The sequence below is a fragment of the Anopheles arabiensis genome, chromosome 2 (genome assembly GCF_016920715.1).
Source record: "Anopheles arabiensis isolate DONGOLA chromosome 2, AaraD3, whole genome shotgun sequence".
Lineage (NCBI taxonomy): Eukaryota > Metazoa > Arthropoda > Insecta > Diptera > Culicidae > Anopheles > Anopheles arabiensis.
In genome coordinates this window covers 17,406,471-17,430,359 of record NC_053517.1, presented here as the reverse complement: position 1 = coordinate 17,430,359, position 23,889 = coordinate 17,406,471, and the positions used below count along the sequence as shown (strand labels likewise).

The window sequence follows — 23,889 nt, the reverse complement described above, 5'->3', positions numbered from 1 at the left end:
CCAAACATCGGCAACATTGCTTGCCAGCCTGGTGTTTTGGGCAATAGCAAAAAGCTCATATTTTTTCCTCCACTACGAGAGGTGTAAATAATCTGAAAAGGGACCCATTCTCGGGAACACTTTGCAGGCGCGGTGCAAAAATAGACACCAAGTGCAAATCGGGCTCGGACAATTTGACCGGAACGCACAATTGTCCTGTGAGGCTCTAAATCGATCCTTCACACCATCATCGAGCGTTTGTATCTTTCTGAACAAATAAATGTTTTCGATCGCTGTACGGACACGGGGATGCGGAGGAGTCTTGTGTGGAAAAATGCTCCCTCGTCTGTCTGCCAGCAGAACATGGCAACAAAGCTCCAGCTCTGACGGCTATTTCAAAAAAGCACAAAGCCCATCAATGATACATCAGCGCTCCATCACCAGGCACATCAGCACCGGCAGCATGCACAATGCTCGCCCGCTGCTGCTCGGTTGAATGATTTTCCCATTTTTTGCACCAGAACCAGAACCGGAGGGAGAGTAAGGGGCGGGACATTTGAATGGTTGCGATAAAAATACAACCATGGAAAACGAAAGCAAAAAAAACCCTTCTGACGCTCGCTCAACACCTTCCCACCGAAGGTGGGCGCCGTGCCAAATGCACAGAATCAATTAGAATGCACAAAAGCTGCCCCTGTCGCCCCTTGCTCGCTGCTCCACTCAATTGTCCAATCAAACGGAAATAACAACCGAACGGTTAGAATCTATCGCTAGGAGAGAAGAGAAGTAGAAGAAAACACAAACAGCACCACATCGGTTTAAAGGGACGGTAGACAGTGGCCGGTAAGCAACTCGGCCACTTGACTGCTTTATTTTCGCTCAGCTGGCTCTGTTTTTTGTTCCGTTTTCCCGGTCACAAAACTGTCACTGTGTACTGTTTGACGATCACGATCGCTCCACAATCTTCCACTGGTCCGCATGCCATAGGGCTCGATGGGCCACTGGTATACCTACAAGCTACTGCAATAACTTCCGCACTACCGCATAATGACTGGTTGGAATGGCATCAGATAGTTGTCTTCTCCCTTGCTGCTCTGGCATAAATAATTTCATACATCTCTACGCGCTGTCCCGGGGCAACACCCCGTGTTGGCCCACCGGGACAGCGTTACAATACTGATACGTTGCTGCGTTGGTGGTGGTTGTGGTGATGTTGGTGGTACGCCTTCCACACTGGTGTTTTTGTTGCTAATGCTACTAATTCTACCCGCGGTTATGCCCCAGCCCCAGCACCCTAACGCTTCTCGTCGAACAGGTTGGACAGGCTGCTGTGCCGGTTGCGGACACTGTTTGGCACGGTCAGCCCACTGACCGCCGTCGATTGGTCCGAATCCGAGCGCATCAGATTCGGCCGCCAGCGGAACTGGCCCTGGGGTCCGCCGGGTGCGACGCCAGCCGTGCCACCGGCCGACGGTACGGTCAGATGGGACGATTGGTGGGTAGCGAGCGGGCTCGGACGGGACGACAACCGGCGCTGGAGCGTCGTCGTCGGCAGATTGTGCAGCGACTGGGACGACGAGCTGATGTGCGGTGAGCCGGGCAGCTCGGGCCCACCGGTTGGCCCGGCTGGCGGCCGCGGACAGTGCCCCGGTGGATAGGCCAGGTTCGAGGGGCGGACGCTGAACCGGCGCCGGATCGGTTTGGGCGATGGACCGATAATGCCGAGCGTTGGGCTACCGCCACCGGCCGGCGACCCGGACACCGTGGCCGAGTAGGAGGGTGGATTCGTTGGACGGAACGAGGGTCGCCGCAGGACGGAGGGGGCCGAATCGGCACTGCCGGTGCGACCGAGCGGCGGCTTCAGCGAGCCACGGCGCGACCCGCCCGCCTCGATCGGCGGCGTGAACAGAGTCAGCAGCGACGGCAGATTGCTCGGCCCGCCGGCGAACGGTTGCGACTGGTGGCGGCCCGCCCGATGCAGTGTCGCCTGCTGCTCGTTCGTCCCGACGCTTCCCCGGTGCTGGCCCGCACCGGCCGTCACCGTGTCCGTGTGCATCAGCTCGAGCGCGCGCAACAGATCGCCGATGGTGGTCGTTTCGAGAAGATGCTCGTCCTGCGGCGGCATCGAGAGGATGCTGCCGCGCCCGCGCGACGTCGCGCTCAGGTAGGACGAGGTGGGCAGGTTAAACATCGAGCTGCGCCCCTTGCCGGTGGCGGCAAGGTACGACTCGAGGCCGGGAGCCGTTTCGATGTCCGCCGGGGCGAGCTGCTTGGAGCGCTTGCGGAACGGGTTCAATCGCTGCAGCACGCTCCGGTTGACGGCGGACGCTTTGCTTTCCCGGCCCGTCGGTGGCATGTTGATGGTGAGGCTCGAGTCAAAGTTGACGTTGTTGGAGAGGGCGGCCCGCAGCAGATTGTCCTTCTGCTTTACCTTCTGGCGTACCTGCAGGATCTCCTGTATTTGGCTGTTGTCTCCGCCGCTCCACGTCCACTCGTTCGCATCCTGTTGGTGGTTGGTTGGATGAGAGACGCAAAAGAAACAAGAGGTTAGTTGTTTACGTTTAAAAACCGAAACCCATCCATCATCATCGTCACCAACTTCCATCATCATTACCTGTGAGCTAAGATGCGGCGGAACGCCAATGTCCGATGCAGCCCGCGGCCGCATCGGCGGTGCCGTTAGGTAGGCGCTCTTGTCCGACCCGCTCATCGACCAGCCAGACCAGGTGCGCTCGCTGGCCAGTATCTGCGAGTCGGAAAAGCAGTTCACGCCTGCGTTCAGCGAGGCTCGCTCGAGGAAGCTCTGGTTGTCGTCCTGGTTGGCGGTAATGTTGCCCAGCGCCGTCACAACGCGCGCCAGCAGCTCGGCCGGCTGTACCAGTGCCTGCACGCCGAACGTTTTCTCCCGATTGATGCGGTTCAGGTCGGTGTCGGAGAGACGGCGCACCAGCGATCCACCGTCCACCGGCCGTGTCGCTGCAAACACGAGAGCACTTTCCGAGTTGGCGCGCTTGCGCCGAATGGTGGGCTGCTCCGGCGGCCGGTACATCGACAGCTCCGGGCACGAGCTTGATCTGCTTTTCGACAGGCTAAACCACCGGTCCGAAGGTTCCTCGTACACGGGCTGCAAATAGGACACTAATGAATTGCAATGCCAAAACCGTAGCTTACATGGGGATGCGTTGGGAGGGGATTTTATGTTTACTGTGTGTGTGCGGAGGGGGGGGGGGGGCAAGAATTTGAGCGCCCTTACCGAGCTTGTTCCGTCCACTGGGCGGGCGAGTAGATGCATTGGAAGAAAATGTTTGTTTGAATTGTATTTCACCCATTACCAGCAGTACGCTAAGTTAATGTGGCCGAGCCGAGCAAACAGCACGCTTCGCCAGACGACAAGGAAGGCAGCGTGTCTCTTGCAAAATAAAGCAGCTGCCACGAGTGCGCTTTGGAAGCGGTAGTAACTTACCTTAAACTTTAGCATGTACACCTCGTTGAGAATCCTACGCAGGTAACTAATGTCTTTGGTAACTCCGTTCCACACACGGTGCTGCGTTTCCTTCAGGTTGGAAGCGACCAGCTTTTCCAGCTGTTGAATCTTTTTGTGCGATATGCCTCTGAAAGAGTTCAAGATGATTCATGTAAGTTCCACCACTGCCTTCCAGTTGCTCCGATTGTCGCACTACTCACTTGGCAATAAAGCCCAGTATCATAAAGATGTACCCGATGCCAGCGAAGAACCAAAAGATGATGAATATCTTGTACACGGTAAACAGCGAACCGAACTCGTGCTGCTGGGACGGCTGGAACGAGGCGGCGTAGTCGCCAAATCCGATCGTCGTCAGCGTGACGAACGAGTAGTACACCGACACGTCGTACGGCCACTGCTCAAAGTACGTAAAGACGCACGCCGGTGCAAAGATGAACACGATCACGCCCGGTATCAGGTACAGCACGATCTGCCCGATGAAGCTGATGCGCCGCGGTGCGTACCCGGCGTTGGCGGATAATTTATACGCCTTGTAGCGCCGGTACAGCCGCACAAACTGCCCGAGAACGAGTGTGTGTTCATTAGGAAGGGTTAGCAGTTTGTTATTGGTTTAACTATTATTCGTCAAACTGTCTTACCCCACGGGCCCAGAACTCGCCGACGTACGCAAAGAAGAACCCATTCACCGGGAGGCCGATCAGCGCGTAAAATATTAAAAAGATGCGCCCGAACGTGTTGTGCGGCGAGATGTTACCGTAACCTGAAGTACCAACAGGATAGTGATGTTAGCAGTATCAATACAACAACAAATGGTCGTACTAGTCCATTTGCTCCCTACTTACCGACGGTAGAGCAAATGATAAAGGCGAAGTAAAATGAATGATAAAAATCCCACACGTACGGTGGTTCATACTCGTCCTCGGTATAGTTGGTCACCCTGCTGCCGCAGTACTCGTCCAGCCGGCCGATCAGTTTGCGCTGCAGTTCCATATCTTCCGGTGACAAGTAGCGAACGAGCATTTCTGTGGAGAGGGAAGAATAAGAACGCAAAAAGAGAAGAGCTCGTTATGACGTTTTGAAGGATTGTTTGAATTCGTTTCAGCCCGTTTATTCTTCATTGTTGCGCGACTAACACGTTCCATTAGCACCTGTAGCATGGTGTGTGGATTGTATGGCATTTGCTCGAACACAAGTGCTATAAGACTGTTATAGCGCAGTGTAACATTTGACACTATTCTTACGATGGTTTCTTTCCTGTAATAACAAAGGTAAGCTAAGAAGTAGTGCTTTGAGCGTAGCAGAAACTATTGCATCCAATCAAATGATGTCATTCTTATTGGAAATACGTTTTCATTCGTTTCCTATTTTACACCATATGTTGCATTTTACTGCAATGTAAATCGCAGGTGGAACATTTTTACGAACCGCATATCCATAAAATTCATGTTATTTTATCAATACGAGAAGAACAGACCAAGAAAGACGTTCAACTTTCTCCAAAATTTTACGCTCACAGCTCAACGTTTGATATTTGAATATTTAAATCGTTGTTTGCTCAACAACTTTCCACCAGGATGACTAATCTGGCGAATGAATTTATTGCCAGCTTCTTGTCCATTCATTTCTCCCATGGCAGTCTAACACTCAAAGTTCACATGATGGCTTCGCAAATAGAAACTGACGGTGTGGTCGCAAAATATCGATGTTCCATTAAAAAAAGGCGATCTGGCAGCTAAATTTTTATCAGCCAACTATTGTGGACAAGGAAGCGAGTGCTAATTGGATCTCGAAAATGATAGCCTAGTTTGGTGTTTAGTGATTTGTTCACATGTACCATGGACACCCAGGTAGATCCGATGGCAAGCCACACGCTGTTCAACTATCTCAACTCTTTTCCCTTTTTTCTGGCTTCCGCTTTTCCTTAGTCCTTAGGTTGTACATTGTTGTACGCCGTCGCTGTGGTGCCATCGACTGGCGCGACTACTGTGAAGATTCACCCGACCGTGCGAATTGATCTTTATATTTAATTTCCAATTATCGATTCCAGATGGATCTCTAGATCACGATGAACACGAGATTGGTGGCACCAAAACTTCAATTCAACCTTCGATTCAATCTGATTTTTTTTATTGCAATTGTACTTAGAAACAAGATATTGTGCGTATTCAATCATCGGAGCGCGCAATGGGCGCTATCTAAAGTAGTCATTCAACGTGTTGCCCGCTGCTAGGGCTACTTAACTATAAACGTATTCACCCAGCTGTCATATACCGCATTCCGCGCTGATTTATTGACTCAAATCGAGCTTTACAAGCGCAACGCAACGTGCAGATTAGTTGCGATGGGCACGCGCCAAACCAGTCATTAATTAAGTGCCGCTAGTTATTTCACCCCTACGGCTGTCCCTGTTACCCTGCCGTTAACGGCGTCTTGCCCGATCGCTCCGACAGTCGGGACCGTTTGGGGCGACCGGGAAGTTGGCGTGATATACATACTCATATTTTCCTCATTACAACACCGTGGGTGCAAAATTTGTAGCGCAATTGCCACGCGTACGCCCGACAACGACTACAAACCGGGCATTGTAATATTCAAATTAAGCAATCGTGTGCAGCTGGGCAATGGGAACGGGCCGGTACGAGCACTAGAGTGTCATTCGATTGCACTTGACACTGGCGAGTGAGTGAGCTTGCTTGTTGAGTTGAGCTTGGGGAGGGCAAACGATTTAATTGAAATCACTTCATTTCTGTCAACGCGGATCGTGTGCTGGAAGCCGATTGCAACGGTACGATAATGAGCTGATCCGCTGGAGTATCCGCAGCATCGGACAGCATGATCGAAGGCATACAATGTTGCTGTGATAGTGGCATTGGATTTGTATCGGAATTAGGATTGTTTGTGAATAGATGAGAATAGGTTAGCGCAAATTGATCCAGTAGAATTGGATGCTCTTCAATCATCCTACAAATATGAGTGAAATGAGTGAATTATTTATAGCAAATGATCGTGTGATGATAGTGTACATATTTGCAAAGACTACAACGTACTTATTGCTGTGTAAATAAAATCCTATTTAACATTTCCTGTACAAGCTCAAAACTTTTTACCGTGGACGTAAGAGTGTCAGCACCCAAGTAATATGCAATCAATTGCGGATCCCTTCCAAGGTATATTTGTTATCACAGCCCATCGACTAGTCACCTCTCAGCATTGCCCTTTTGTTTTTCATTTGTCCGATAAACGGGAACGGTATTTACAAACAAAGTTTAACACGATTTTGTCATTAAATGTAATAGTTTCCAATGCACAGAACCACACACGCCCGTGAGAGTTGTAGCTGGATCGTGAAAAGCACACAGCGCGAGCAGCGCATCCAGCCTCAAGTGTGTCCTCAGTCACTGGCATCGGGCAGAACACGTGCATATGAAGCAGCTGGCCCATCCAACCCCGTATCCCCTCCCCCCGTACACCTGCTCAGCCAGCCGGCTGATAAGGGGTTTGCAAGCGGTCGTCAAGGAAAACAATAACAACAAACCACAGACCCGTGCGCCGAACCGGGCAGGCATGGGCCGCGATAATTTGCACTAGACTGAACCGTCTTGCAAGCAGCATGTACGCGATGCATCCCATTCTCCAGCTCCAGCACTGGAGCGTGGCGCTTAGTGTAAACCGATACGCGCTACACCTTACCGAGCCGGAGATCGATTTCATTCACTGGTCGGCGGCACTGGCGCACTTTAAACCGTCAGCGCAGAAGCGGATTTTTTTTACAGGCTCATTAAAATTTAAATTGTACTCTCGAATAAACATGTCGATACCGTCAGAGGGAGGAGTTGTGTTGTCTCCCTGGCAATTTGATGATTTATGAGCAACAGGAAATTGGTCACCGCGCGCACCGCCCCTCTGCTGACCCGAAGCGTGATGAATAGGTTCGGTTACGGTGCGACGGGTACGATTGAATTTGCATGATCGCGCGATAGAGGCCACAATCACAGCGAACGTGCTGTTTCCCTGGTGGGTAAGCGAATTAGTGGTACGATCTGCGATACCACGCTTCACGAGAAGCGAGAAAAAAAATGTATGAAGGATTTTACGGGCAATTGTTAGGTGACGTGCTAGAGCCGTGTCCTTTCTTCACTAGACAGCTCAGATCCAGCGACTAAGAATACAATAATGCACGATTCTGTTCATGCGATGTTACAGGTTTCTGATTGATTAGATAGATTATTGAATAGTTCGCATTGAAGGTACCTATAGGTACTTATCATGGTGTTATATTGCACTGATCTTCTATGCATATACCTGACATATATTGACTGGGCGCATCAAACTAGCGTATGCCCTTTAGCTGACTTTTGATAGCAAACCGATAAAACGGTGGTATAAAAACGAGCAACACTGCCGTAGTCCTCATAAACTGGCGACTTTTTGTCGAAGTATTGAAGTGATCTCTAGATACTGATATTTGATATGAGATGACTATTTACAATAAAATCATCTATAGCCAGTAACCATCTGTCAGATCGATTTTACTGAAAAGTGTAGTGCCTGAATGGCGTAGGATGTGAACATACTTCTTCTTCTTCTTCTTTGGCTCAACAACCGTTGCCGGTCAAGGCCTCCCTCCTGTACCCACTACTAAAGGGCTTGACTTTCAGTATCTTTTTGTTACCGTCAGTTCTACGGTACGGTCTTTTCGGGGCTTGAACCCATGACGGACATGTTATTCAGTCGCATGAGTTGACAACTGAACCACGAGACCGGTCTGAACATACTATTGAGCACGAATTTCTAATATCACAATTACAATACAAATGGTCGTAAAAAGTGTATAAAACTAATAAGCTTTTAAGGAGTTTGAAATTGTTCAGTATTCTCTGAGATGAGAACATGAAACACCAAGCTTTTTTATTTAAAATATTAACAATTAAAATAAATAAACAGACCGAAATAATCATTGGGACACTACACGATAGGGAAAACAATGATCATGGTAGCCAACAGATGCTTTTTGTTCTACCAAGGAGCAAAATTCCAACTTCAAATTGATAGCAATGAACGCCTTACGAATTCAGAATTGAAATGAACAAGAACTAGCTTCTCATAAAATACAAAAAAAAAAGTTAACTTCACACGTATGCAATATTAACAATTCGATAAACCGATGCTGAACGAAATATATATGCACATAAAATTGGCCATCCATTCATCCATTTCCTTTTCTCGGTTTTCGCTTGCCGCTTCACCCATGACGCACACTTACCATTAATTTCGATCCGCTCGGCCAACTCTTCGGCCCGCCGCTCCGTCTCCAGGTCGTTTTCGACATGATAGAACACGCTGGCGCCCATGAAGAGGTACGCCGCGTAGAACAGGAGCAAAGCGAACCACTCCTTCGGTGTCATGTCTGGGCATTGGGCCTGGGCTACCTAGCCCGCCGAACAGCGCACACAGCTAAACGGGTTTTACTCTCCCTGCACTGCAGCTCTACGCACCAAACGACGATGTTCATTAAGGCTTGCAAGCAAGCAAAAAGGGGTTTCACTGTAGTCGCGGCTTTTCGTTACACTTTTGCACAACACTGTGCCCGATCGCGACACGTTTTCCACGGGATTCCACCGACAATGCAGCGCAGTACACGCGGGATCACGCACAGTAAAAACGAAAACTGAAAATCTCGATGCTTAGGATCAAACATAAAATCACACACGCACAGTAGCGTAAGCTTTCTCTCCTTCTAACCGTCAGACTGCCAGGTCAACACCACATCACTCCACCTGCTCCGACAATGGAATAAACGTGGCGGAGGTCTACCGTGCGGGATCAACCACTCCGCTGGGACTAGAATTCCATGCTACTCCTTCTCCCGGCTTTGCGCATTCATTCACATTTGCCCCGGGGTACTGGTTTTACGTTCAGATTCACTCGTTTCAGTTACTCGAAGCGAACCGGAGAGGTAAAGCTTCTCACCTTACGCCAGCTGAAGCGAGAGTCGCTGCGATCTACCTGTCGGTTATCTCCTTTCCTAAGGTGCCGAGGCTGATCGCGTTTATCCTCCGATAGCGATCGGAGGATGTGCAGGTATACACTGTTGTCTCCGATGCACTGATTACGCTGAGCAAAAGCACTATTACACACTGACGTACACACTCACACGCTACGTATCAGGTAGGTGCATTTAATGAAATTCACTACCCAGAGCATCGACAACCGATCCAGATCTTCGCATGAACGCGAACGCACCGGTTCGATCAAGGAGATAGTTGACCCATAGGTCCACACACACACACTCACACACACTGCTTGCACGCACTCACGTACTCACGCTGCAACTACTTATGCAATCAATTATCACTTCTCAAAAAATGATGTATCCGATGCGTGGCCACACTTTTGATCGTTCGTGGCGTGATCGTTTCCGGCGATCCGATTAGGGCTTGAGGGCTGAGTATTGTTTCACCGGGCAAGAACAGCACAGGTACACAGTGCATTGATCACAAAAAAAACCTACACACAGCTCCTTTAACAGGCGGAAATTGCAATCATTCGTGAGCGAACGCCAATCGCGCGATAGTGGCCAGCCCTTTCCGGAAGATCCAATCGCAGCAGCAGCAGCAACAGTATGCGTACGTACAGCGGAACGGGGACGGCGTTGATCAGATTATCAGTGTATGCCATAGTACATCTTCCACCAGGTTCCACTCTTTGCCTTTGGTTGGGCCTACCGTGCCCGCCTACTGCATTAGGATCGCTCTGGATATCGGTCTGAAAGGGATGATCGTGAAAAGATGCAAACATGCATTAACTGCGTGCCACTGCCGAACGTAATGCTTTAATTTGTGTAATTGTATGTAAATTGTGTAGAAACAAAACAGAGCCTGCTTTCTCACTGAACTTAGCGGCTTGCGCTCCAATACTATGCTATGCTAAACTGCTGATATTCTATACGCGATTTTGATAATCGTTAACGCTCCCGCAGTTAAGCTAGATGCTCGTGTCATCTTCGCCAGCGCACAAGTTTGAATGTTTTACATTTTGCTGTGCTAGTTTCACCCTCTCTGGGCAATATTTATGAATGGCCGTTTATCTATGTAAATTTTACTGGAGCGAGCAACAAAAAAAAACAACAACCCATTCCAAGAAACTGATCGCCATTATTCAAAATCACGCTACCCTGCGCGACGTACGTGATCAAAAGCGGCACAGTTAACGCCTACAGGGCCCGTAACACAAATTGGCGGAGATTTGCAGTCCGCCAAGGAAGCTCGGTGGTGAAGATCGATCGTTCTCCATTTTTGCCTTGCCGTCCGTGTTTGGGTGCAGATGCAGACAGCGGGGGGGCTGTATTTTGGTTTCCATTCAAAAAAAAAGCAACACCGACTGATCGCGAGATGGTAGTCCAATGCTCTCCGCGGGATACGACCATGCGGCTGATAATTTATGCTGTGATTTCTATGCAAAAACTAGCAATTCGATCCTGCCCACCCGGTCCCCAATCTGGTCTGCGCTTCCGAACGACTTCATTTTCATGCGGCACGTGTGATTTAATCAAACTGCTGCTAACTTGCTTTCTATACTGATTGCGGTGAAGGCAATGGGCAAGCTAACAATGTGGATGCTTCAGCACAATGTTTCAGGTGTGGAACATTGGATGGAACAATTCACGCTACCAATTAAGTTGGAATCTTCCAAGAAGATGGTAGAAACATGCGACGATCGCTCTTTATGAAAATTATACACAACGACAAAAAATACTCACACAAGGTCTTACAGCTTCTTCCGAAATTCTCTTGCTCAATGCTACACTGGCCAGTGGGTTTCTGGGGTTGTTCATACATCATTTGCTTCCTTCCGCGAACGAAGCCGTACGTACCATTAGCGTATTTTATAGCCGGCCACACCGGCTGCAAACGTGGGCCATTTTAATTGGGCTACAATTTCGTGAATACGGTGTATCGTTTGCGCTTGTGCCTCTGACTCAAAAGTACAACTCATCGTTGGTCAGAAAATAACACACCAACCTATCACAACGCCCGGGACCGTTGGTCATCCATGGCGATGGCTGGAATCCGGCCGGAAGTCGGACACAAAGTAACACAAGAATTCCAGCTCCTCCGTCTGCCATAAATTACTTCGTAAGCCCGATCTAATTGCTATTATTTTAAAATCCCACTCGGTGCGATTAAACGCACCTTCTTGCGACGTCCAGAAGAAGCGTTCGCGATAGCGATAGCACACACTCAAAGAAGAAGAAAAAGCACACATAACAAGCCACATTATACGACGAGCGATGTGTGCCAGTAGGAGCTACAGTATTGGGAAATTATAGTTTAGAATGTGTTCTACTGGCTTGCTTTGCAAGGTAGAAACCACCAACCAGCAGGAGAGCGGTGAATTAATTTATTGCTTGGTGTGAAGCATCTTCACCCTATTCGCTTGGCAAATATAAACCTTTTTTTGCTTCCCAGTCCCAGTTCAAAGTGGGTCGTTCAAACATGCGGAGAAATAACACCAGCACCGGGCATACTATCGATCGAAATCGCCTTTGCAAGTGCGATAGGAAGTTCTAATCCACCCTTCGTTGACGCACAAACCGGCCAACGTGAGTGGTGAACCGTCATCCAAAGGCGCTATCCTGACAGTAATCTTACTGCCATAATCGCATCATCCTAGCGACTCGTTTCGCAGCTCGACAGCTGCTTGAGGAGTTTTACGGCACTATGACGATGGTCAGTGGATAGTTTTTGAGTGCATTTATTGCTACCAATTTCACCCTCCCGGTGATTGATTGTCCCGGTTCTATTCTCCCACCATTCTGGCGGAGCCCGCGCGAATAAAATGTCTTATCGGCGAAGCACGAAGAGCACCTTGACCATTCGCAACTGCTTGAGAGGTGCAACGCTGCACCCGTCGATTCGGTCAGCTGTGTCAAATGGTTTATCATCATCGGCTTATCGGAGATCTTGTACGTTATGGGTGGACAGATAGAGCGTCGTTTGTCTATCGCACGATTGTTGATTCGATTGTTGCCCTCTGCTAATCTGGCTGTTGTGTTAAAGAGCCGGGGTGATCGGGGTGATGGCCATCGATTCAGATAAAATGATCTAAAACTCAATCATTGTTGTTAGCAGGTTAGCAGATAATTATAATAAGCAGATAAATGATCACAGCGAATTAACACTTCATTATTTCTTATCATCCTGCTGTCAATTTTCCAACTATCCAAGTTTAGCGTTATGATATTGATTGTTTGAAGTGGCCTTAAATCGCTCTAAGCGCTAAGGAACCAACAGTCTGGCCTTTTTTTTACTCTCCTTCTTTTTGTTTTGCGTAAATGTAGTTCCAATTGCCCATTGCCAAACATTGCTACCAACCGGCACCGTGAAACGTTCACTCATCCATGAACTTTTGTTTGCAGCGGCAAAGTGAGCTCGGGCCAGCAGCGCGAAGGTAACAGAGCACGCGGAGGTTCGTCGCTTACCGGCCACCACTAACACAGCCAGTGTGCCCCCAAAACTAACCGTGAACTCCGGGGCCCGGCTCAGACACAAGGCTTATGCGGCGGCACGCACGGTCCACCGAGATACCCAGTGACCGGTTCGATCTTTACCAGGCAAAGCAAAGCAAATGTCGCGTGAAATGTTGCCGAGCGCTTATCGCGTTCGCGTTCCGCGGTTCGGGATCGGTCGACATTGAGAACGTATGGCGAACGAAACGGGTGCCGAAACCAAATGCTGTAAAGCTTTCTTTCCGATTCTAGCACGTGCTAGGCCAAATGGTGGATTTTGCGTGCTATGTGGGCCAAGGTCGCTGTGCGGTGCGATTTCGATGATCCGAAAACATGAACCAGCAGCAACACAGAAGGAAACAAGACAAAAGAAAGAAACAAAAAAAAACAAAACGTAATGTAGCTGGTAATGTTTAATTGCCGTACTGCAAAGGTCGTGTGAGGCCGAGGAAGAACTGACCACGCTGAAGCTGTTTGGTACCAGCAGCAGCAGCAACAAAACAACAGCTCACAAGAAACGGCTAGAATAAGGAAAACAACACTTCCATCGTGGCAACCATCATCGTCCGAGTGGCATTGAACGTGAACTTTCTTAACCTGGTGCAGCTCGTTCGTTCGGAAGCGTTCGAGAGCGGGAGCTGCTGTCTGCTGCATGTGCTGCATCCAAAATCGTGTTCGATCTTCTCATGCTCACAATAACTCGCTCGCCTACGGCAGAGTCGGCCCACGAAAGCACGAAACACAACACCGAACGAAGGGCACTGGGAGAATGCAAAAACAAAGAAGACATCGAAAACAAAACTTGAACTTGCCCACCAGCTGAGCGCTTATGCTACGGGCACAAGTGCAAACCCGCGCCCACGTGTGTTTGTGTGCGAGGGTTTTATGTGTGTTTTTTGTTTTGCTTCTGAAGCCATCCGATCACCACGCTGACGCTTGGAATGGATGTCCGAAGGGGTCATCGAAAGGGGTACGATCATCCGCCACAAACTGAGACACTTGCACGGTCGGGCACGGCGTGGTCGCAGTCACTCTCTAGACACTTCCAAACAGCTCCAGCACACGTCAGAGTTCTAACCGATACCCTGAACCCATCCATTATAGATCTCAATGCACTGGCGGGGAGCATCTTTAAGTGGCTCTTTCTCGCTCTCCCCGAGCAAAACAAGATAGCCGATCATCACAGTATCAGAGATGCTGCTGATCGTTAGTTAGCTGCCTCGCTCGCAAGATCCGATCGCGCGGGAACACGATGCTAACTATGCTAATCGAAAACTAGACCAGGCGCGCGCTGCTCAACCATCCCGGGCAGGGCGGGGATCGTCAATTCGCGACCCTACTTATCGAACTCTCGTGTCATCTATTTGCACCTGCCCTTGTGTGTGCGCCTCGGCTCGTTTGCTCAAGTGTGTTTGTGCAGCGGTTGGGAGGCCCACGGGCAGTACGTTTACATTCTGTTTACCGTTGGAATTTTCATAACAATGCAAATGACGGATCGGAATAGGCTGCCAATTAAGGTACGGTGTTCTTGGTGGTGGTCTTTGGAAACGGTCGCAGTTAGGACGGTATCAGGGACGAGTGAATAGAAGAAGCAGAAAAAACAAACTAGAATCGCTGATTAGAACATATTTCACAAACGAGCTCTCCACCCCGTCGGGCAGGGCAGGGTACCAGTATACGGCGATTAAACGGTATCGGATACACCGGTGCCCTGCGACATGCATTTTCATGCAGCCGACCTCTGATACTGGTATGGCTGCATTGTAAAGTCGGGTAATTGGTGCTTTTTAGCTTAGGCATCCTTATCTTGTCCTTGGCACAACAATGTGTAAGCCTGTGCTGGTAGAATGCTGGATGAATCAATCGTAACCGTACCATGAGTAACAATACGGCATAAAAATTCGGATCAAACGATCACAGGTCAGGGCATCGAGGCTGGGTGACTGTGACATACTTCTTCGGTTCGTCGCGCCATCCGATCGCGCGTGCTATTAGTTATTAATCATTGACGCAATATAAACCAAACTTGCGCTGAACGCGCATCACGTGACAATCGGATCCAAACGGATAGAGAGGGAGACAGAGAGAGAGAGAGAGAGCAGGATTGCCAAAAGCACTATGATTGCTTCAATCACGTGAAACGGGTTTTGAAGGGGCAGCAATCGACAGGGGGATATTTCGGGAAGTCCAGCCGGGACCAACACGGCTCCGAAGGAGCTGTCGTCATCAAACAGCACTCAAAAGCACCAAATTCTGATATGCGGCCGGATTTCACCTTCCAACTTTTAAACCATCATCCGCGATTGCGATGCGACAAACGGTCACTTTAACCTTGCTCATCCGGAACGGCCGGATGCGATCGATTTCAAGCGAGCGATCGTCATCGATACTCGAAAAGATCGACGATCGGTTAAACGGTTATGCGAGAATCGGCGCCCAGCGAAGCAACTTTCGCGCACACCCACACGGGGGGGCTGGTGACCCGTTTTGCATTTGCTGCGAATTGTTTTGTCGATCGTTTTGTTATTATTATTATTTATTTCTCCGACCAGTACGATGGCAGCTAGGCGACGGTACAGACGGAACAGTCCAACACAGGCACACACTCGGCCAGTGCGCAACGCTCCACACGCTCGCCTACTCTTTGTCGGAATGTGATAAGGTTGGACGGCTTTTACACGCGCTCACACAGCTTGCCTATTGCTACTATCAGCGCGCCTGGGTATGGCTACCGCCAGGAACTATCGGACAGAAACGGTTTCAGTGAGAAAAGGGTAGGTTTTTTTTAGCTTGAATCATTGCACCGGCGGTTTTTCCCTCCCATTCGCTTCGTACCATCACACGTGCAAAGATGGTAGACGAAAGGGAAACAACAAAACACATTCTTAAATTACACCACTTTAAAATACACACACACATACACATACACACACACACTCGCACAAACACTAACCAGAGCCGCATTATTGCACCGATCCGTCCCAAAACCGCACTCAGCGAGGCGAGGTTTGCGCGCAGGCTTTTTCGCGAAGGTTGTGGAACTGCGGACTCTGCAACGTACCCGAGCGACCGGCACCGACTGATAGGCCGCGAACGGGCAGCACGAAATCCGACCGCACGATCGAACTAAATCCCGCACCACCACCACCACCGCGCTGTCGAACGCGTCGATCAAGTGGAAACACGACCACGAGACCTCTATGCGCGAAAAGCAACGACAAGATCGGTGCGTAAGGCGTAAAAAACCGAAAAAAATACTCACACACACACACACACACAGAACCGAGGAATCAGTGATCGCGACTACTGTGATGGGGGGTGGGAGAAGAGTTTAGTAGAGCGGTAGAATCGTCTAGTCAGCAGTACAAAAACGGCCACCCGATTGTGTGCCCTTTTTTTACGCAACCGTTTGTAACTTTTTTCTTGTTGGTCTATCGAACCGGAGCTGACGAAGCTGACATGCGTACCCTTCTAATGGCTGCGGATGAACTGCGACGGTTCTTGCATTGACGCTGCACTTGACACTGCAGCACGATCCTATTGCCCTGTGCTGTGCTGGTTGACTCGGTCCACTCGATCCACTCGATTCACTCGCTCGACTCGGGCTCGCTCCGTCTTATCAATCGGTCGTTCGTGCGAGCCCCGAGCCAGCAGCGGTCGGGCAGCATGCATTATGCTGTGACAGATGCGCCCGTGTTCGGTGCGCGCCACACGACCGATTACCCAGCGCAATGATCCGTGTGATAATGCAACGACCCTTTCGACAACTCTCCCCACCCAGCCACGGTGGCTTATCATCCGCGGCTGACCCGCGCAGCGAGTGTCATTGGCGCAGCATCGATACGCTCTGCCAATTGATGGCCTGACGGCGAGGGCAACAGACAACAGAAAGGTGCAACCGGGTGCAACACAAAGGCATGGAACACAAAATGTGCAACCCCTGCCTCCTTGATCGTTTGCTCGATTACTAACCCAACTTACCAGCCGCGTCATCCAGCCGCGTACGCATAATCTTTGTGATCACAAAGCGCACAAGTGTGACGATTGTGACGATTGTTAGCCTTTTCTCGACAAAGAATCCTACAAAGTGTACAGATGGTGACAGATGACGGCTGCAAGATTCGATATGCAAATTGCACAGGCGCGAACCGGCATACTCGTGAATCCCTCCTCCCCAATGCTTTCGATGCGTCCACAAACAAAGAAAACACAATCACCAATCCGGCCTTGCCATGGTGACTGCTCTGCCCTGTCCACGATAAGAGCTATCCTTCCCGGAAAAAAGCAAACACTGCCGGGTGTTAGCGCAACGTTCCTCCATTACATCAAATGTCGAAGTATATGTTCATGGTCATAAATGGCTCACGTAATTCGGAAGGTTTATCAAAGCGCTCCCCGAAGCTGGTCATTTCATATCAGCTTATGTAATCATTAAAATCGATTAAAGCATATTACGGCGAGAAAGATTTACAGCTAATCCGGAGACACCTTTCTTATAGATTCTCATCGAAAGGGCTTCTTTTCTTGTGATACGATCGGATCGTGCAATAAACGTGGTAAATACGCACACAAGACACCACCCCTATGTTTCATACATGTACGCTTCGTCATATTACAACGAGTGACCAGTACTGCCCCGGTGACACTGACATTGCACGTGGAGCTCCTATTGTGACTATGCTTCAATCGTACCAGCGCGCCCGCACTCACAACCGCGGAATGGTCGGAACACGAGACGGGTAATAAGTTTCCGATCAGTGAACCACAGACAAGCCACACGCAATTGAATGTCAATTCGTGTATTTTTTTTTTTTTTTTGGTAAAGCGGGCGAGAAGAGGGCGGTTGGGATGCAGCTGATACAAAAAGAACTAGTACCGGAACAACAATGGAACAACGGATAGTTTTGATTCACATCCAATATTTTGCCTGACCTTGACAAACCCCTTCCATGGTTCGTAACGGAATTTTGTGGCAGTCCGAATTGTTCTATTTTTGTGCGATTATCTGTGTGCACTTTTTTGTGGTTTATCTGATTGGTGAGTGGGTAGAATTAAGAGGGTTTCAATTTGGAATGCTCCACATTGAGAATACTTTAGAATGAACAGAGTAGTTTGATGGTTAGATGCTGCTGATTTTTACATAAATTTGGGATGTGTTTGATTAGATTTTAAGGGATTTATATTTTTAAACGCAATTGCACAACATTTTTCAGTCGTCAGGTGTAATGAAAGGTAGCTTAGAACTATTTTTCTACAAAAAAAAACGTAGCAGAATCTTTTTCTGCTTGAGCCGCTGGAGTTGTCTGGGATCGTCCGGAATCTTTTCGAATCGTACAGAATCGTCCGGAACAGTACGAAATCGCCCGGAATCGTTCAGAAGTGTCGGAATCGTCCGGAATCGTTCAGAATTGTCGGAGTTGTCTGCAATCGTCCCTAAAATGTTTGGAGCGTTGATGGAATCTCTTAGTATACTGGCAACAAAAGGCCTTTTATACTGTCCGTTTTACGGCGTTCAATTGTTTCGATTTTTCTTTGTATTTTTCCGTTGTTTTGTTGTTCTTAATATAGACAAGAAAAACTAGCCCTTGTTTAAAAATTGCACGAGCCAAGGCGCAGTTCACTTGACACCTTCTGATCGTTTAAGCTAACTATGACTTATTGCTGTATCCATAGTAGGTAAGTGAGCTCATGTTATTAAAGGTGGAGGAATTTTCACTAGTATTCATCCACTACGATTCCTGACGATTCCGATGACTCCGGACGATTCCGACAATTCTGACGATTCCGGACGATACCAGACGATTCCAGACGATTCCGGTGGACCTAGCGATTCCATTTCACTAGAATTGGAATCTGAATCAATCTTGCCAAAACCGGACCGGAACTGTGGGTGCGATCCGGAGAACCCATCTCTAGTTTGTACCAGGTACTGGGCATTACAAACTCTATCAAAGTGGTCGATGTATTTAATGGTAGAAATGCTACGGCTGCTACAAGTACGGACGTGGCACAATTCCTATCCAGTTAGGTAGTGAAATAAGTGTAATAATCATGTATAATACTGGCAAGACCATCCAGTCTATGACGACAAAAATATTTACCATGAAGTCTTCAAGGTCTCAAGAAACTTGGGAGCTGTATAAAAGTCTGCTTTTCTTTTTTTTATTATACTAGATTTTTTTACTACATTTGGTATTTATTTCAGGCATCAACAAAATCCTACCTGAACGAACAAATAAAAAAAACTCATTTTAAATCTTCCACACCCAACAATGGAGATCATTACAAGCGTTTTGAAATTGGCGCCAACGTGTAATTGCAAGCACGTGATTGTTGAATGTAATGTTGCACACAAGTTTGATGCTACGTGTTGTATCCAAATATTCCCGATGCTACGGACAGAAATGCTAAAAAATACCTTGAAATCATGTTATGGTCCCGTGTTATTTTCAATTTCAATGCAGTTAATTTGCAAAAAGTGTCTCTCTTTTATCGGAAATTATTTTATTCTTTTTTATTCCATGCTTCTAGCCCCCTCTCTCTTTCTTTCGCTTTCGCTGAACTATGGGCTACTAAGTGGCCAAAAGGTTCCGCTTTTTTTTTGGAACCAAAACACAACCAACGTGACACCTGTCAGTCGGAGCTACGTAAACAACGGCGGCGCACGGAAACATGGACGGGGAAAGCCAGCAGCTGATTTCGGACTGTTTTTTAAGAACAATCGTCGACCCACGATCCACGTAAGCAGGACACATTCTCTTTCGGCAGGAAGCGGCTATCGTCCCGTGCCTAACTCGAACCGGTCCATGTCTCTCCCCCTTTCATAGCAATGCACCGCTCGAACCGCCGCCCACCAAGCAACCCGTCAAGGTGGAGCTGCAAGTGCTGCGGCTTAAGGATGAGTCGCAAACCCTCATCATGGACACGCTGCGGTCAATACACGGCGAGTCCTTCCAGCTGGGCGACATCTCCAAGTACGAGGACAAGGGAGGCCGGATGAAGAAAGGCTTCTGGCAGGATCGGGGCAACCTGGTGATACAGGGCGGTTTCGATTACTCCAACATCCCCCGCACTGGCAACAGCAACGAGGACAAGTTCCGGATGTACGCAGTGATGAAGCTGCACAGCTACGCCTTCCACCGTTCGCACTGTGAGGAGGCGCTCGATCACCACAACGGGGACGTGGACAAAGCGCTGGCACTGCTGTTTTCCAAGTATTTCCCCCCGCCGAACGATCTGCCGCCGGTGACGGAAGATCACAACGAGGACGAGCTCGACACGTTGCGCGCGGACGAGCGGGAGGCGCTGGAATCGATCTACGACAAGCTGTTCGTGGAGAAGGAGCACAATCGCGTGTGGCAGCTGAAGTTCAAAATCGACCATCTGCTCACGCACAGCCCGTCGGAGATGAAGAAGCAGGCGGAGCGGGAAGCGCAGCAGGCCGAGGAGGAGAAGCGGCGCATGCTGGAGGCGCTGGCAAAGAAGAAGAAAGCGAAGCGTGAAAAGTGTTGGAACTTTGCGAAGGGAAAGTGCCGGTATGGCAATCGGTGCCATTACTCCCACGAACTGGACGAACCGAAGGACGAGGCCGATAAGAAGCCTGGCAAAAGGGGAACCGACAAAGCGACCGATGAGGATCCGAACTGGTTCTATCTGGAGATACGGTTTCCACCGGGCAACCGGTACCCGTTCGAGCGGCCAATACTGTTGCTGAAAACGACCTGCTCCGACATTCCGGAGCAGCTGTGCCTTAGAGTGAACCGTCGGCTGGTGCAAGAGTGCATCGAGCTGACGAAGGACGGCATGCCGTGCATCTACACCGTGGCCGACCTGCTGCAGAACGACGAGGAAATTGGGCGGTTTATCGAGCAAGATCGCTACCAGTTCCCCGATGGGCGCCGGTCGCTGTTCTACGTCCCGGAACAGGACGCGGACGACGGTGGGAGTGGGGAAAATCTGCCCACGCACCATCAGCGGGGCGTAACCGGTCGGCAAACCGGGCCCAAGCTAAACCCCGACCAGCTGATGAAGGAGGACCGCAACATAGTGCGCAAGTTTATGGACAAGCAGACGAATGCGGCGTACAAGGAGATGCTGAAGAACCGTCGCAATCTGCCCGCCTGGACGAAGATGAGCGAAATCGTGGCCCTGATGGAGGCGCATCAAATACTCGTGATCAGCGGCGAGACGGGCTGTGGAAAGTCAACGCAAGTGCCGCAGTTCCTGCTGGACGATTGGCTGCTCCAATCGTCCAAGCTGAAGCCGAACGAGCCGCTGCGCCACGTAGAGATCATTTGCACCCAACCGAGGCGTCTGTCCGCCATTGGCGTGGCGGAGCGAGTGGCCGACGAGCGGAACGAGAAGATCGGCAATACGGTCGGCTATCAGATACGGCTGGAGAACAAAATTTCATCCTCCACCCGACTGACGTTCTGCACGACCGGCATCCTGCTGCGGCGGCTGCAGTCCGATCCGACCCTTGCGACCGTCACGCACATCATCGTCGACGAGGTGCACGAACGAAGCGAAGAGTCCGACTTCCTGCTGCTCATACTGAAGGAGCTGCTGACGAAGCGCACGGACCTGAAGGTGATTCTCATGTCGGCCACGCTCAACTCGAACCTGTTCGCGAGCTACTTTGGCGACATACCGGTGCTGGACATCCCCGGCCGCACGTTCCCCGTCGAGCAGCTGTTCCTCGAGGACATACTGGAGCGGAGCGGATTCGTGCTGGAACCGGACTCGCAGTTTTGCCGCAAGCTGCGCAAGGGTGAGCAGGAGCTGCTGCTGCAGGAGCTGGAGTATTCGGATGTGAAGGCGGCGAATGCGGCACCGGCCAAAACGATACGCGACGAAAATCTTAAAATGGCTGACATGTTTGCAAGATATGCGGGTAAGGGTAGCAACGGTTGGATGGGGTTGGGGTATTATAAAGCATAGTTGCGCTACAAAACCTTCATCTTTCATTTCAGACTACTCGAAGCAAACGTGCAAAGCGCTGTATCTGATGGATCCACTGCGCATCAATCCGGAACTGATCGAGCACGTGCTAACCTACATCGTGGACGATACGTCGCACGGCTGGCCAAGGGAAGGCTCCATACTGATCTTCCTGCCCGGTTTGGCCGAAATACAAACCGTGCATGAATCGCTCGCCGAAAGCAAACTGTTTGGCCCGAGGGGCGATCGGTTCGTGCTGATACCGCTACACTCGATGCTGACGAACGAGGAGCAAGCGCTCGTGTTTCGCAAGCCTCCCAAGGGCAAGAGGAAAATCGTGCTCAGCACCAACATCGCCGAAACGTCGGTTACGATCGACGACTGCGTGTTCGTGCTGGACTGCGGCCAGATGAAGGAGAAGCGCTTCGACTCGAACCGCAACATGGAGTCGCTCGAGATGGTATGGGTGTCGCGGGCCAACGCACTGCAGCGCAAAGGCCGTGCCGGTCGCGTTATGCCCGGCGTCTGCATACACCTGTACACCCGGCCCCGATTTACGCATCACATCCTGGGCCAGCCGGTGCCGGAAATTCATCGCATACCGCTCGAGCCGCTGCTGCTGCGCATCAAAACCCTGCCCACGTTGGCGGAGCGTGCGCTGAACGAAGTGCTCGGCGCCATCATCGAGCCGCCGAGCGTGGAAAACATTCAGGCGGCCAAGAAGCGACTGATCGACGTGGGCGCCCTCGACCTGGAGGAGCAGCTGACCCCGCTCGGGCACCATCTGTCCGCCCTGCCGGTTGACGTGCGGATAGGCAAGCTGATGCTGTTCGGCGCGATCTTCCAGTGTCTGGACAGCGTGCTGACGATGGCCGCCATACTTAGCTACAAGAGCCCGTTCGTGTCGCCGTTCGGGAAGCGGGACGAGGCCGACAACCGCAAGCGCCAGTTTGCGATCGCCAACAGCGATCATCTGACGATGCTGAGCGCGTACCGCCGCTGGCTGGAGGCGGCCCAGAAAAGCCGCTACGCCGGCCAGTGCTTCGCGGAGGAAAACTATCTGTCCGGCAAAACGTTGGCCACGATCGGCGAGATGAAGTACCAGTTTCTCGAGCTGCTCGTCTCGATCGGGTTCGTGCCGATCGATCTGTCCGGGCGTAGCCGCGCCAAACGGCAGCAGCTCGACGATCTGCTCAAGCTGACCGGGGCGGAGATCAACGTGAACGGCACGAACAATCGGCTGCTGGCGGCCATCCTGTGTGCCGCCCTCTACCCGAACGTGGTGAAAATTCTGACGCCGGAGAAAAGCTTCGTCACCGGTGCGGTCGGTGCAGTGCCCCGGCTGCCGCAGGCGTCCGATTTGCGCTTCAAAACGCAGGAGGACGGTTACGTCGCGCTGCACCCGTCGTCGGTGAACGCGACCGTCGGTTACTTCGGCTCGCCGTTTCTGGTGTACCAGGAAAAGATGAAGACGTCGCGCATTTTCATCCGCGAGACGACGATGGTGCCGCTGCTGCCGATGGTACTGTTCTCGGGCAGCGATCTGGCGATCGAGCTGCACGGGGGCGATTTCGTGATTCTGCTCGAGGGTGGCTGGTTGATGCTGCAGGCAGCGACGCATCAGATCGCGGAGATGGTGAAGTTCCTGCGCCTGGAGCTGGCGAAAATGTTGGAGCTCAAAATTAGCGACCCGCTGCTGAACTTGATGAACCACGAGCACGGGAAGCGCGTCATCGATACGATCGTGCGCCTCATTAGCAAGGAGTAGTAGTGCGTCAAAGGGGAGGAAGATAAATGAATGTGTTCTTCATTTTACATATTGTATAGGACGGTTACTTATTCCCCCAGTTATTCCCACTGTATACACACACACCTCTTTGTGTTTGATGTTGTTTATAACTTATAATAAATCAAATTTATAAAAAAAACCTTCCATTTGCATCGTTGAGTCCGTCCATCAGTCATCCTTATGCGTTTC

General features: G+C 50.3%; 2 protein-coding genes and 1 long non-coding RNA gene across 8 annotated transcripts; 2 read left to right on the top strand and 1 right to left on the bottom strand.

The window, feature by feature from the left end:
- Positions 1-792: 792 nt before the first annotated feature.
- LOC120893192 (open rectifier potassium channel protein 1) lies at positions 793-16,671 on the bottom strand. Of its 6 annotated transcripts, none has more exons than XM_040294926.1 (8): positions 16,236-16,671; positions 8,727-10,228; positions 4,306-4,485; positions 4,102-4,223; positions 3,664-4,019; positions 3,443-3,590; positions 2,594-3,103; positions 793-2,482 (listed from the first exon to the last, which is right to left on the bottom strand). In XM_040294926.1, exons 2-8 carry the CDS (start codon positions 8,866-8,868, stop codon positions 1,274-1,276), a joined length of 2,667 nt encoding a protein of 888 aa, XP_040150860.1. In that variant the 5' UTR covers positions 8,869-10,228; positions 16,236-16,671; the 3' UTR covers positions 793-1,273. The 6 variants fall into 6 exon arrangements, with proteins under 6 accessions (XP_040150860.1, XP_040150859.1, XP_040150861.1 ...); XM_040294925.1 differs by having other exon boundaries at positions 16,439-16,671; XM_040294927.1 differs by lacking the exon at positions 16,236-16,671 and adding an exon at positions 15,925-16,223.
- Positions 6,515-7,292, top strand: LOC120893194. Its single transcript, XR_005738111.1, has 2 exons — positions 6,515-6,630; positions 6,760-7,292. It is a non-coding gene; the product is annotated as an uncharacterized LOC120893194 (long non-coding RNA).
- A 2,908-nt stretch (positions 16,672-19,579) lies between the features above and the next one.
- Positions 19,580-23,833, top strand: LOC120895582 (putative ATP-dependent RNA helicase DHX57). The gene is made up of 3 exons (XM_040299078.1): positions 19,580-19,711; positions 19,799-21,864; positions 21,944-23,833. Exons 1-3 carry the CDS (start codon positions 19,644-19,646, stop codon positions 23,677-23,679), a joined length of 3,870 nt encoding a protein of 1,289 aa, XP_040155012.1. The 5' UTR covers positions 19,580-19,643; the 3' UTR covers positions 23,680-23,833.
- The last annotated feature ends 56 nt before the right edge of the window (positions 23,834-23,889 follow it).

Bases quoted from the DNA above. Each gene is read 5' to 3' on its own strand.
- LOC120893192 (XM_040294926.1), bottom strand. From the start codon at position 8,868: ATGACACCGAAGGAGTGGTTCGCTTTGCTCCTGTTCTACGCGGCGTAC. The intron at 3,104-3,442 runs GTAAGTTACTAC...TCCTATTTGCAG, and splicing joins TGTACATGCTAAAGTTTAAG to CCCGTGTACGAGGAACCTTC. The intron at 2,483-2,593 runs GTAATGATGATG...AACCACCAACAG, and splicing joins CGCCGCATCTTAGCTCACAG to GATGCGAACGAGTGGACGTG.
- LOC120895582 (XM_040299078.1), top strand. From the start codon at position 19,644: ATGGACGGGGAAAGCCAGCAGCTGATTTCGGACTGTTTTTTAAGAACA. The intron at 19,712-19,798 runs GTAAGCAGGACA...CCCCTTTCATAG, and splicing joins ATCGTCGACCCACGATCCAC to CAATGCACCGCTCGAACCGC. The intron at 21,865-21,943 runs GTAAGGGTAGCA...CTTTCATTTCAG, and splicing joins CATGTTTGCAAGATATGCGG to ACTACTCGAAGCAAACGTGC.